Source organism: Protopterus annectens, chromosome 1.part1 (genome assembly GCF_019279795.1).
Source record: "Protopterus annectens isolate FY-2018-M chromosome 1.part1, PAN1.0, whole genome shotgun sequence".
Classification (NCBI taxonomy): domain Eukaryota; kingdom Metazoa; phylum Chordata; order Ceratodontiformes; family Protopteridae; genus Protopterus; species Protopterus annectens.
This window is the reverse complement of record NC_056726.1, coordinates 543,386,468-543,400,660: the sequence shown is the minus strand read 5'-3', so window position 1 is coordinate 543,400,660 and position 14,193 is coordinate 543,386,468. Positions and strand designations below refer to the sequence as shown.

Sequence of the window (14,193 nt, the reverse complement as noted above, 5' to 3'; positions counted from 1 at the left end):
CGGTAGATGGTTCATCTCCCAGGCCCTTGCTTGTAAGTGTTTAATCTCCCAAATCTCTACTTACACTTATCAAGGCTATCAGAACTTGTCAGAGATTTAGGATGCATGGCTAGGCTTAAAAAGGCCTTTGTAGTAGTTAGCCTAGTAAACACCTATGAACCTATAGTCAAATACACTTGAGGTGCACAGATCACAATGCATACTGAGTGAAGACTCCTGTCTAGCATCCCCAGCACCTTACCATGCCTTTTCTCAAGTATGTGAAGTCTGAAATTGAAATAGGCATCATTTAATGAATTCAGTATTCCCTGATTTTGCCAGAAAACCAAGTTTTATGAGGAACGGATAATTTAGGACGCACTGATAAAATCTGGACACGAGAGTTATGACCTCCATTTCTCCAGAAGTCCTCAGTTTTAGGGGAAATTGAGGGACGGATCTAAAATTTGATTCAAAATTGGAGACAGTTGAGAAATATGCTGCCAATAACATAACATTTTGCTTGTATGAGTTAAATTCAAGTCGATAAGTGTTCATGTTTGACTGTGTATGAAGTAACGAAAGATGCCAGGAAAATAAAATATGCCATTTAAATGCAATTGTTAAAACATTAGAAGTGTGTTAGTTATGTTTAGCAGAAATTTATTTTGATTGGTGCATATTTTATTTATAACCCCAACTCCCTTTGCACATGCACAAAAAAAATCCCCAGGCATGCATGACGAGACATCTCACTTTTTCTTCTCAGCTGGAGATTGTTGAACATTCTTAAGAAAGCTTCCATTGCAGCTTGCAGTTTTTAAACTGATATGTTCGTGTATACATTTGGCATTATTGAATCCCAAAGAAAGTGAATTAAACAGATAAACTTTACTATAATAGACTGTGCTGGTACAGTGAAGCACACACTACTTTCTGAAACTACAAACTTTTTAGTGACACCCGAGTTACTAATGAAACTTAAGGCAGGGTTGCACCTGCTGTAGTCTTACTACTTTTGCTGGTTGTATTGTATAATGAAAGACTTCATGTTATCTCCTCAGTCAGCTTGCAAAACAAAGCACACAAAGCTAAAAATGATTATCAAAATATACTTAATATTATGTGCTTTTTGTGCTTTGATTGTTAAATTGTTCTTGTACTACCCATTCTTCAGTGATTGTGCTGAAAATGGGGACCTAGGTTTGAGCTGTCTGTGGCAAAGGTGCTCAAAACAAAGGTCATTTCTTCGCATTCCCAAAGCGGTGCATTTTAAATTAGAACTTTATTTTTCATTTCAGTTCTTGATCTAAAAACTGATATTCCAAATGGCTTTGTTTTAGTTTATCGAAATAAAAAAGCTACGGCTCCATCTTTTTTCATAGTTCATGTACTGTGGCAGATCATAATATGGGTGATCCTTCACTATGACCAAAATATGAGCCAACTGATGTTTTACTGTGAAATGCGTACATACTTCGAATAAGATTTCTCCCTATCGGAAACTGTTTAAGCAAGATGGTCTATGTGGTGCTGCAAGTGTTGAGCAGTGATCATTTGCTAAACAAGTGCATCCACTGTGACAAGAGCTACTGTTCAGAAGTGCTTAGCATCTGCTTTACAAGACATCAGAAGTCCATATACACTAGAGAAAAGACATTAACGTTATGCAATTCAGTATCCACCATTCCCCACAACCTATTAAATTTTGCAGTTCCATTCCATCCAGCAGTTAGATTAAGCAAAAGAAGAAAGGTGACAAACTCACTATTAAGGAGAAGTCATTTCCTAAAAACAAAATGAACCGAACAATTATGTACCCGCTTTCTAGCGTTGGCCATAGCTTGCAAATGTCCACATTTTTGCCTCATATTTTTTGTTTCTCCTAAAATGTGTGGTTTTCTGGTAAATCACTGAGGATTGACAGTAATAGCATACATTTGAGTTATCAGATTTTGTAGTGTTCAGAAAGTGCATGCCAACACAAATCCTGCTTTTTGAGCAACTTTGTAAGAGCAATATCTTTCCCTAGTTTTTGGGCTAAGGCACTTTCAAGGTGAAGGGGTGTAGATGCCCAACTTGCTGGTCACTGTTCTTACAAACTAAACAGCACATTTTTTGGTATTGTACAGGAACCAACTACTGCTCCACTCTCAACTGCCAGCCGTAAGTCTCTCCATATCTTACACAATCACTAGTAGTAAAACAGTTACATAGGAAGGGATTCCAAGTCCTTACTTTTCACAACCACACATTTTAAATGGAAATAAATGTTATCAACTATAACCCATGACTAGCAACCCATTTTTCAAAACAAGGGCACCTCTTCATAGCACTGACAAACTACTCCATGATACCATAATCATTGTCTTACAACGATGGGAAAAATACCATAATTCAAGTTGCATAAGGACAGAAGTGATGTCACTTTCACTTCTACAGCCAGTACCAAACTCTGCATACTTCCCGATCAAAGGGATTCATTTCTGTTAAGTCTGGGAAAATTCCGCAGTTCGCCACAAATGTACTGCGACTAAAAGTCATAAGGGCTATGGACAGAAAGGTAGTGAATCCCTCATCTAGCTAAATGAGCAACTCTGGGCTAATAGTGTACCAAAGCCAAATTTTGAGGTTAAAAATAGCTTCTCAGGTGAACAATTACAAGGCTTTCTTCAGCTGTGTTCACAGTCTCAAGAGCAGCACACAACAATGTGCCTAATTATGAGCACAGAGACCTATTCTGAGCTGGAGGACATGTCATATCTGCTGGCAAATTAGCCCCCAGTCATCCCTCAAGAAATCTCCACCATGGCTCTTCCCAGCTATCACTGGGGAGCAGGTCCTCAGTGCACTGTGCAAGGCCAGGAACACTGTCGGTGGGGCCCTGATAATTTACTAGAATGCCTCCTAAATAGAATGAAACATGACTCGACAGGCCCACTAGAGGAGATGTTCAGCTGTAGCCTCCAGACAGGCTTTGTGCCAGGTAAGTGGAGGAATGCAGTAGTTATTCCTGTGCATAGTTTGGGGGGGGGGGTGTCATCTATGGACCCAGAGAACTACAGATCCACTAGTCGCATGCAAAGCAATGGAAATGACATGAGGAAACCTACAGACATTGGGTCCGACTCAGTTTGGTTTCATCAAGGGCAGGTCTTGCTTACTCAACCTGTTGGACTTAAGAGAAGGTCACTAAATCCATGGATGAGGGCAAAACTGCATGCTGCCTACCTCAACCTGGGCAAAGTGTTTGACATGAGATGTCACTCTGGCATTGAATTCACTAACCAAACGAAAAACACAACTGTAAAAACTAAATAAAAAAAAAAAAAAAAAAAAAAACAACAAAATGGACACTCTGGCAAAAGGAACTCCACCACAAGAATTTAGTGATTTTGTTTAATACATAAAGAACTCCTCCTGATCGACTTCTTGATGTATTAAAAAAAGAACAAAAGTACTAAAAGTCTTGTGATGGAGTTCCTTTTGTCAGAGTGTCTGTTTTATTGAACTCAGTAAATTTAAGCCTAAATCAGATGTTCATCTTGTTACCCTGCTGCAGTCATCACACTTGGGTTATCCCGTCATCAGGCGGTCCTGCAGTCTGCCGGAATTCCAAAGTCTTGGTCCGGCGTCTGTTGCTGTCGCCTCATCCCTGACATCAGTGCGCCAGAGGTATATGTAATGCAACAGACACCATTTTCTTTTGTCTTTTTTGCCGCGTGGTGCCCGAAGCAGAAGCAGTTTGCAAGTGCCGGTTGGCCGACTCCTGAGATTTTCGAATTCTAATTTCAGACCGAAGTCTTCTATAAAGCTAAGTACCCCGTTGGGGAAACTTTTCTTGCCTCAGACCGATGTCAAAAAAAGTTAACAATTGTATTTCTTGTGGGAAGCAAATGCCTCATAAGGATTTTCATTCTTATTGCATACTTTGCCTAGGCCTAGACCACGACGTCACTACTTGTCGGTTTTGTGCTAGGTTTAATAAGCATACTATTAAAAGACGCTTTGATTTCGCACGACACTACTTCGGTAGGAAATTTAACTACACCATGCTGTCGGACCAACCGACTACCGGCGTGCACAAAAAACGCAAGGATAAGGACAGAGCCCAGGCCTAAGCCAGATTCCGAGGCCTCTGCTGATCCGGTCCTCAGTGAGGCTCTGACCCTGACTACCGCAGATCTGGAAACTGAGACCGCTACGGAAATTTTGGCGGAATGCACCAGGCCGATGCAGCCATTTAGTTCAGGCTTTTCCGACGACATTGCTACAGAAGACGTCGGTGCTCCAGAAACGCCATCGGTTTCTGAAGGCATTTTTAGACAGACTACCCTCATCATTAAAACATTTTCTAAGTCGAAGACCCCCTACTAAATCTAAAAGGACTGCACTTCAGTCTCCTGTTCAAGGCCCCATGCCTAAGAAACAGATGCTCAAAATGGCTGAAGATTTGATTTCTTTAATCAGGGGTTCCCAGCCCCCTCCTGGCAAAAGGCCTAGACAAGAGGAAGATTATGCATCCTCTGAACAAGTGTCCATTTCTTCAGACTCCTCTGAGGACCAAGATTACTCCTCTCCTTATGAAGATTCTGATGCTGAGGACTGTATTCCCTCAGCTTCCCCTCCTGAAGACTACTCCTTTGGGGAAACTTTGCACACTGAGGGAACATTTCCACTGGGAAGGTCAGGACTACTCTGACTCAAAGAAAAGGCTGAGAGAGTTTCTTTTACTCCCCCAACACAGACCTCTTGCCATCCCACCAGTTTTGGACATTGTGGATGATGTCAGTTTAGAATCCAGTTTGAACCCAGACTCTACCTCCTGCTCTGGCTAAGCCTGACAGATGCTGTAGAGTGCCTGATTCCCACAAATTTCTTTACAAAAGCCCTGTAGCTGACCCAGAGACTATCTCCCAGGGTCCCAAGGGGGTTAAGGCTTTTTATGGCTAAAAACCCAGTACCTTCTGAGAGGGATTCCAGAGAACTAGACAGGTGGGGGAAAAAGGTTTGCACCTCAGCCACACTAGCTATGAGGGCACTGAATTGTCAATTTCACATGCTTAAGTATCTGCAATTCCTAATCTCTCAGTTAAAGCGAAGAATAACCACTCTCCCTAAACGATCTGAATTGAAAGTACTACAGGAATCTGTTGCACGCCACTGAGGAGGTGGGCAAACATACCTTACAATGTGGGTTTGATTCTTTGGAGGCCTCCTGCAGAGCAGCTGTCACTGGGTCCGTTATACGTAGGCATGCTTGGTTAAAGGAACAAACTCCGCCTGATCATGTTAAAGCAAAACTACTAGATGCTCCCTTACAGCAAGATGTTCTTTTAGGAGTTAAAGCAGAAGTTTTAAAGAAAATGGTGGATAAGGCAAAATCTATGCAGACAGTCAAAGATTTCCTACAGGTACAACCACCTCGCTTCAGCAGAAACTGGCCAACAAAAAACTGGTCCTTTCCAGCTATTGATAGACCACAGAGGGGTAAATACAGACGCCCAAGGGGCAGAGGACAACCACAAGCCCAGTATAAACCTCGCCAATGGGGCATTACAACACAGAAGGGAGGAGAAGACAGGTCTCAATCCACCAGAAGGCAAATTCAATGACTTGCACCTCATCTGGCCAAGCAATACTCTCTTGGCAGCCCCCTTGGGGGGAAAACTCACACTTTTTGCAGACAACTGGCACATTGTCACAAAGGACAAATGGGTCCTAGACATAATTTTACAAGGATACAGATTCCACTTTCACACCTTGCCAATGAAAAGAGGAATGCCAAACCTGCCACAAAATCAATGGGCAGAGGCACAAAAACAAATTACAGCTCTCATGGACATGAGCCACTCAACGGGTACCGACTCAAGAGCAAGGCCAAGGATTTTACTCAAGGCTCTTTCTAGTGCCCAGAAAGGACAATGCCTGGAGACCAATTCTGGACCTTTCAATTCTAAACACTTACAAGTACCCAAATTCAAGATGCTAACACTACAGCAGCTACTTCCCATGTTGGGCAAGGAAGCATGGCTAGTAAGGTTGGACCTCAAGGAGGCATACCTGCATGTCCCTATCAGACAAAGTTGCAGAAGATACCTCAGTTTCATTGCAGGTTCAACCCATTACCAATTCTCTGCGCTGCCCTTTGGCTTATCTACTGCGTCCAGAGTTTTCACAAAATGCCTGGCACCAGTAATTGCATACTGCAGACAGAGGAATTCAAATATATCCATACCTGGACGACTGCCTCATCCAAGCAGAAAGCAAAGACATTCTCTTACATCATCTGGCCTTTGTAAAACATCTGCTAAACTGCCTGGGGTACACAGTAAACGAAAAGTCAAAACTAGTACCCTCTCAAAAAATGACATTCCTGGGTGCCAGCTTGAATACAACAGCCCAGAAGGCTTATCTTGCGCCAGACAAGCAACTACAACTGACTCAATATTTCAAGACAGTGGCAACAAAGACCCAATTAACTGCAAGAAAAATTCTGCAGGCCTTGGGCTTCATGGCATCTTGCATACTAATACCATTTGCAAAGCTGCATATGAGGAAATTACAGTGGTACCTAAAAAGCGTATGGTCTCAACACAGCCACAGCTGGGACACGATCTCTCATTCCCTGCTTACAACAGGAATTTCTATGGTCACAGGCATGTCACCTCAACAAGGGTCAGCCTTTCACCTTTCCCCCAGCCAGGCAAACTATCACAACAGATGCTTCAGACTACGCCTGGGGGGCACACATGGCAGGACAATGCATTCAAGGCCTATGGACTGCAGATCAAAGAAATCTGCACATAAATCAAAAAGAAATGCTAGCTGTACAGAAAGCTCTGACAGCCTTCAAGGATCTATTACATCCAGGACAACTTGCAATAAAGACGGACAACACCACAGTAATGTGGTACATAAAAAGGGGGTACACATTCCTACCCTCTATGCAGGCAAGCAATGATCTTATGGAACACAGCTCTGGCTTACCAAGTTCAGTTACAAGCTCAATTCCTGCCAGGACAGAACAACACATTGGCAGACGACCTCAGCAGAAACATCAAGGATCCCCACGAGTGGAAACTAGATCCACAAACATTTGCAATGATAACTCAAAAATGGGGCCTTCCACACTCTGTTTGCCAGTCCTCAAAACTATCAACTAACAAAATTTTGTACAAGGACATTTCACCATCAAGCTTGGAAAGTGGACGCACTCTTTCAGTTGGAAAAAAACCTGACAGTATATGCCTTCCCTCCATTGCCTCTCCTCACAAAGGTGGTTCTGAAAGTCAAAAAGGAGAGACCACGACTGATTCTCATAGCCCCAGACTGGCCATGCCAGCACTGGTACCCACTATTGAGAAATATGGCCCACAGCCCACCATGGATATTGCCTCAAATCCCCCATTTGCTCAAACAACAAAACAGATTCTTCACAGCCAGCTCAAAACTTTAAATCTGGCTGCATGGCTAATCAACTAAACATCCAACCAGCTCCTCTTTTACAAGCAGTTCTGGATATTATTCTGGAAGCCAGGAGGCCTAGCACCAGGAAGGCTTATTTGGACAAATGGAAAAGGTTTTGTGCCTGGAACCAAGCTAAAGGCTAAGACACAATTCAACCTCGCATTCCTCACATTCTACATTATTTAGCTGAGATGTTGCACAAAGGACTTTATTTTTCCACCATTAAAATCCATGCTTCAGCTATTTCAGCTCACTACAACATGGATCCACCTTTATTTTCACATCCTTTTCTAAGGCAGTTCCTCAGAGGGGCAAAGAACATTAGATCACCCAGGAGAGCTCTTACACCAACATGGGACCTCAATTTTGTTCTGGAAAAACTAATGTTACCTCCCTTTGAACCAGCTTTCTCTGCAGATCTTCACTTCCTATCATGGAAGACTGCCCTGCTCCTAGCAATAACTTCAGCTAGTAGAGTCTCAGAGCTACAGGCACTAATGGCAGTGGAACCTTTCCTCATTTTTCATCAAGACAGTTTCTCTATGAACTAATCCTTCCTTTATGCCTAAGGTGGTTTCCAGTGTGGCTGTAAATCAAACCATCCACTTACCCACCTTCTTCCTAAATAAACAGAACAGAGGTGAGAGACTCCTGCATTCCTTGGACATTTACAGGCAACTTCGTTACTACTTGGACAAAACTAAGGCTTTCAGAAAATCTGACCAGCTCTTTGTATCCTATGCTACAGCTTCTCAAGGGAAGGCTATATCAAAGCAAACCATTTCTAAATGGATAGGTCATTGCATACGTTTCTGCTATACCCATCATGGGAAACCAGTTCCTGCTACCATTAGGTCCCACTCTACCAGGGCAACAGCTACCTCTACAGCCTTTCTCAGGGGGGTTCCAGCCAAGGAGATTTTAGAAGCTGCAACTTGGAGTTCAGTACACACCTTTACCAAACAACTATCACTTACCTCTTTACTCCAAGACCAGGGCGGGCTTCACCACTGCAGTTCTGCAGGGCCTTATAGCCTCCACTAACCCTCTATGATACCCCCCCCCCCCATCTTAGCTTTGGGATTCAACCCAAGTGTGATGACTGCAGCAGGGTAACAGGATGAACATAGTACAGTTTTGTCCCTACCATAAATGTAGATGTTCGAGTGTTCACCCTGCTGCAGCCCAGGTTACCCTCCCTCCATCCCCTCTGATCTACTGGCTAAATCTCCAATACCTTACTGATGTATTTGCTTATAGCTGAAGGGATTTTGTGTTTGTACAGAGGTTACTCCATTTGGTACTAATTTCTGACCACCTTTTTTGGGGGCACCTGACATCTGGGGCAAGAAAAACTGAAGAAAATGGCGTTGGTTGCATTATATATACCCCTGGCGCACTGATGTCCGGGAAGAGGCGACAGCAACTGACGCCAGACCAAGACTTTGGAATTCCGGCCGACTGCGGGACCGCCTGACGACAGGATAACCCAAGTGTGATGACTGCAGCAGGGTGAACACTCTAACATCTACATTTATGGTGGGTACAAAACTGTACTTTTGTCGCCTGACTGATAGCTAGCTGGCTTTTGTAGATAGCACCAAGAAATTAAGGTAATGGAAGCTACTTCCACAAAGATGCCACTAGCAGAGTCCTTTGGGCATCTGTGCTCAAGCCCCTCCTTTTCGGTATCCAGTTCTGAAGTAAAAACCAACATCAAGGGCATTTGGCTGACCAGGTTTGCAGAAGACTATAAACTAGGCTTGGTCACTGAACCCCCCCCCCCCCCCGGGACACAAATACCCTTCAAGAGGTCTTGACAGACAAGTAGTGCAAGAACAATGGTCTAAAACTCAATGCAAAGAAATGCAGAATAGAATCTTTTGGAAAGACTGCCACCCCAGAAAATCACTTTGGTAAAGCATCCCTAAGAGTACATCTAGTAAAACTGGAAGCTCTTGTTTAAGGATATAGATAGCAAGATACAAGCAATGAAAATGTTTAGTTCCTTAAACTTTTACATACAGGTCAGACATGTTTTAATCAACCAGAGAAGTAGTTATGGGCAATAAGAGTTGAAGGAGCTTATCTGTGAGAGGAAATGCTGTGGTCATGTGGGATAAGTTGATCCTTCAGTAGTGCAAATTGGTTTAGGATTGCCTGATTGGAAGGGATATTTTAGAGCTAGGCAATTAAGGCTGCTGCACATAACACAAGCAGAAGGCTATAGTTCACAGTGGAAAGGGATGATGAAACAGGAGAAATTCAAGAAATGAGGAGGGTAGAATTTTGGATATAGGTCCTTAAGGAGAATAACAGCCAACATGCGAATTGAGAAAGGAAATTTTGCTGGTAAGAATGACTGCAGTTAGGGGTACAGAGAGAATAGGCAAGAGGGGGCTGGAATTTAGTGGAGAAAACTGGCAAAGGAACCAAGGTACTGGGAACAAATAACTATAGAGGGAAAGGTAATAGAATGGAAAGAGGCCAAGAAGACACCTGGACTGCAGGCTAGTGACTGCCTTCCCTACCAGGGATTATTGTCAAAGTATAGGCAAAGAGAAAAGGATAGGGGAATCCTAAGTGAAAGATCTGCTTTGGTAGAGTTTTATAGGAATCTAGAACAGAAGCTGCTAAAAAATGTATTATTACTAAGGCATGTAAAATATTGCACAGTAACTATTAAGAATCTGAGGAGGTTAGAAAAATTAGGAAGAAGGATTGGATAAGCAATTCACAAGGAGACGGGAGGAAGTATGTATGGCTCCCAAGTATGCAATGAAGTCTTGAAGATTTAGGATTTTTCTTAAGCGTTTCCATAGCTGTTTTTATTCCACAAGCTGACTTCAAAGAATTTTCCCTCAGTTATGTTAAATGTTGGAGGTGTGCTAGGGAAGAAATAGGTAACTGGGGAACGTATGTTTTGGGAGTGTAATGAGTTGGCAGACTTCGAAAATCCCTTACAGAGTACTGTTAGAAATATTGACTAAGCAAATGGGTGTAACTAAGGAATTTATTTTGAGCTGGGTTACAGGATCTGAATTGCTTAGAACACATTAAGGCCTTGCTGAGTTTCTGTTTTCCTCTACTACTTTGGCAGCCACAAGAAATGAAATGTAAACCAACTGTACTCAAAGTATTTAATATTGTAACAGTTAAAAGAACTAGAATTGGGATCTTTGGGAAAGGGCAAGAGCAAATTATATGGCAAACCATGGAAATTGTAGTAACAGTACATGAATATTTTGGAGGAATTGAACAGCTTATGTAATAATGGACTTGATATGTGATGACGTTTGTAACTAGAAACATGACGTGGTTTGTTTTCTTGTGTATAAATGTATTTTTGCCTATGTATTAAGTGATTTTGGTAAAGGTGGGAAAAGAGTAGACCCAGTCGACAGTGATTTGGAAACCTGTAGCACTGGCCTTTGACCATCGTGCATCTGTAGAGGTGAGGAAATCATTCAACGTTGCACAGCTTGTAAGCAAAGGGTATGGTATCTTGGTCCAAGGATGTCGCCGTTTGCTTTAATCATCCCTTGTCAGACTATTGAGTACAATGCACCCTTCAGTATATATCGGACCAGGCATTTAACACACAGTCTTCCTACAAAAAGAATGCAGGGGGTAAACATATCCTTTGTGGACCACCTCAAAGCCCTATCCGTGTACTGTCTCAGCTTCTATGTCTGGCTTGCAAAGTGTAATCTGATCCTGTTCTGATGGACCTTTGGCACATCCTGCAAAACAAATCGCATCAGAAATGCCCAGTTGAGAGACTTAAACTTTGTCAACAACATAAATAGGGCATGTTGGAAGGAAAGCTGGGTGAAGGACTATATCTCCTCTGGAACAGGCTTCCAAACCGTAACTTAGACCAGTTGGTGGGGAATTGGAAGTTTACCCATGGTCTGGCACCGGTGCCTCTTATAGACAGAGACCGACTGTAAATGCTTGGCCATCCATTGCCAAAGGCTATATCCAATCCTTAAAATTACTCTGGGGTATCAGATTGTCATATACCTGTAAAAACATGGCTAGTAATTGCACACAAACTTGTAAACCCTTATCCTCTGGTGGATGAACTGTTTTTATTAGCTGTAGCTGTTGGGAGTTTGGCATGCATTGGCTATGTGCATGGGTTTCCCTAAAAATGTTGAACTAGGACCTATCAAGGAATATAGTTTTTGGGTAGCCAGTTTGCCAGGGAGTAGAGCTGTGTGACTTGTTTGTCCTCTACAGTTTATTTCTTCCTCTCTATGAATCTGTTGAGTCGCATTGTTTTAAGCTATGCACCTAGTATGTTGGTCAGACATTGGGTGCCAGTTTTGTATGTGGATGCAAATACTTCCTGAAATGCTTATCTGCAGTATCTTTTGTATTTCTCCATCCAGTGGCCTTTGTATTGGTGTTTTCTAGCCTGGGTACAGTTTTGTACTAGTGTGAAACGACTTTTACTTGCTGTGGTGACTACAGTGCTCTGTGACGGAACTTGGGTGGCCTGCTTGGCTATTACTACTGCTAGATGTTATAGATGTAACTTTGAGCAACCTTCACAAAGAACTGTTTAATGGGGTAAACCAGATAGTGAACCAGTTACCATTTTAAAGGTCCATTTGCTATCATTATAGCACTGGCAGTAGGGAAAGGACTCAAAGCGTCAAGTTTTTTCATGTGCTGTTCAGGATAAGGTACACCTTACTTTTACTACTATGTAAACCTCATGAACTATACCAGCATACAGTCATAAATTGTCACATGATTTGTTTAAAACCCAGTACGTTAATTGGAGCAAAGTGTACTTGGTATGTTGCATAAATATTTTCACCTCAGGCAATTTATATGCAAATGTCAGCTTACACATCTTTTCTGAAAAGATTGTGTAAGACCATTAGAGAAAAGATTGCTTGCACAAACAAAGCAAAATGTTAACTATCACTAGCTGGCTGGTAGCGAAATCAGATTTAACCACTCCACTGGCAGGTTAATCACCCTGATCATTGGTAGGGCAGACTTCAACGGTCAAGGTGGTCATCATATTTTTCCTTAGTTGGCTGTCCTCTACTGGTATGAATTGTAGATTTTAGAGCTGTGGACTGCAATCCCTTTGAGATGCATGTTTGATTTGTCCACATCTTTCCTCTTTCGTTGTGACATGTCAGAGGAGGTAGTGCTGAGTCGCTCACTGCATGTTGGCATGAATTTGTAGGGTGTGTCACATTGCCTCGCTGCCTGTATTTACTAATGATTCTGTGCAGGCATAGATATGTTTATTACAGGTGTTTTAAGAACTTGAAGGTGTACTACTATATGAAAATCTACATTTAAAAGGTGCCTTGTGGAAAGACTACACAGATTGCACATCCTCCCATGCATAACTCTAACTTTATGATCAGTATACTCCCTGAAATGTAAAAAGCTACTTGTTACTACAGATCTATTATTATGCAGACTGCTAAACATAAATGATCAAAAACGTGCTGTAATTTTCTTAATATAGTATTTGACCTATACTGGATAATTTTTACCCATATATACCCATGATTTCTACAGAGTTAAGTTGTGATCAAGTGAGACTTTGTATCCACTGAATGCGCAGACGTATACAAGTGTATAAAATGTACAGGGCAACATTCTTTAAGGTCAGACAGCATTATTATACAGGTATTCAAAACCGTGCCTGATAAAAACAAAAAAAAAAAAAAAAAAAGCAAACTAGTTGCGTTGTTCAAGACTGGACTGGGAGAGTGACTTGAAGGTTTGTTACTAGGCAAAGTGGAGAAATAGTATGCTGTACACTAGGATTACCTCACAAATAGTTGATCCAGCAGAGAATATGTAAAAGCTCTTGTGTGTGATAATGCATCTTCAAGTCTTAGAAGTATATTTTAAGCCTGTTTTGAATGCTGTAACTTGTTTTCTAATTTACATTTGGTATTTTAGAAATGGTGACACCTTTTTATCCTGTTTTTTTCTGTTCTGCAGAATGGTCGCTTAGTTGGTGATGCTGAGTTTGAGCGACAAAAATTAATGGAGCCTTCTCTCAACGGACCACAGGTAAAGCTAGAATAGAGCATTCAGAGTCCACAAAGACAATAGAAAGATGCTAGCTTTTTCATTTACATGCAGTACTAAGAATGTAGTTTTTATTTTTGGCATCCATTTCCTTATCTTTTTGCCTCCTAGCATGGCAGCTTTTAATTGTCCCCAGTAGCACCCCAGCCTTTTTGTCCTGGTAATGGGACTTACCATCCTTCCACTTCTGCCCAGGAAAGGTTTTGTGTTGCCCACCCATTCATTGAATGTTTGTGCTCTTGCCAGCATCCCAACCATGAGAACATTTGTCTATACTTCTAATCACATCCCTGATCATGACGTGCCTACCTGTGTCATCTTGAGGGCTTCCTTTGCTCACCTTGCATCTACACATACTCCTTTACATTTGAAAACTGTAGTCACTTTCAGTACTACTTGACCTCCATCGCACTACACTGGAGCTGCAGAAACTGCCAGCAAAGACCCCCCTCATAACCCTAGGATAGGCACCATCATCCCCTGCAGTCCTGTCAGGTGCTCAAGCTGCTAAATAAATTAGGGTTGCCTGAGTTGTAGTAAAGTCTTTATCCTTCTATGGGAGATGGTTTTAATAGTTTGTGCTGATTTGATGCACTAAGCTCTTAACTGTGCTCAGATTAGAATGAGGTCAGGCATCTAATCTGCAGATAAAAGCAGCAAACATAT

The 14,193-nt window shown here is 42.0% G+C and overlaps 1 protein-coding gene across 1 annotated transcript in view; it reads left to right on the top strand.

The window, feature by feature from the left end:
- CTNND1 (catenin delta 1) overlaps positions 1-14,193 on the top strand; it is a gene marked incomplete in the record, with an annotated part of 1,335,518 nt that overhangs the window by 699,282 nt on the left and 622,043 nt on the right. Inside the window, 1 exon segment of the mRNA XM_044076626.1 lies at positions 13,438-13,509. Within this exon segment, the coding sequence (XP_043932561.1) occupies positions 13,438-13,509 (72 nt within the window).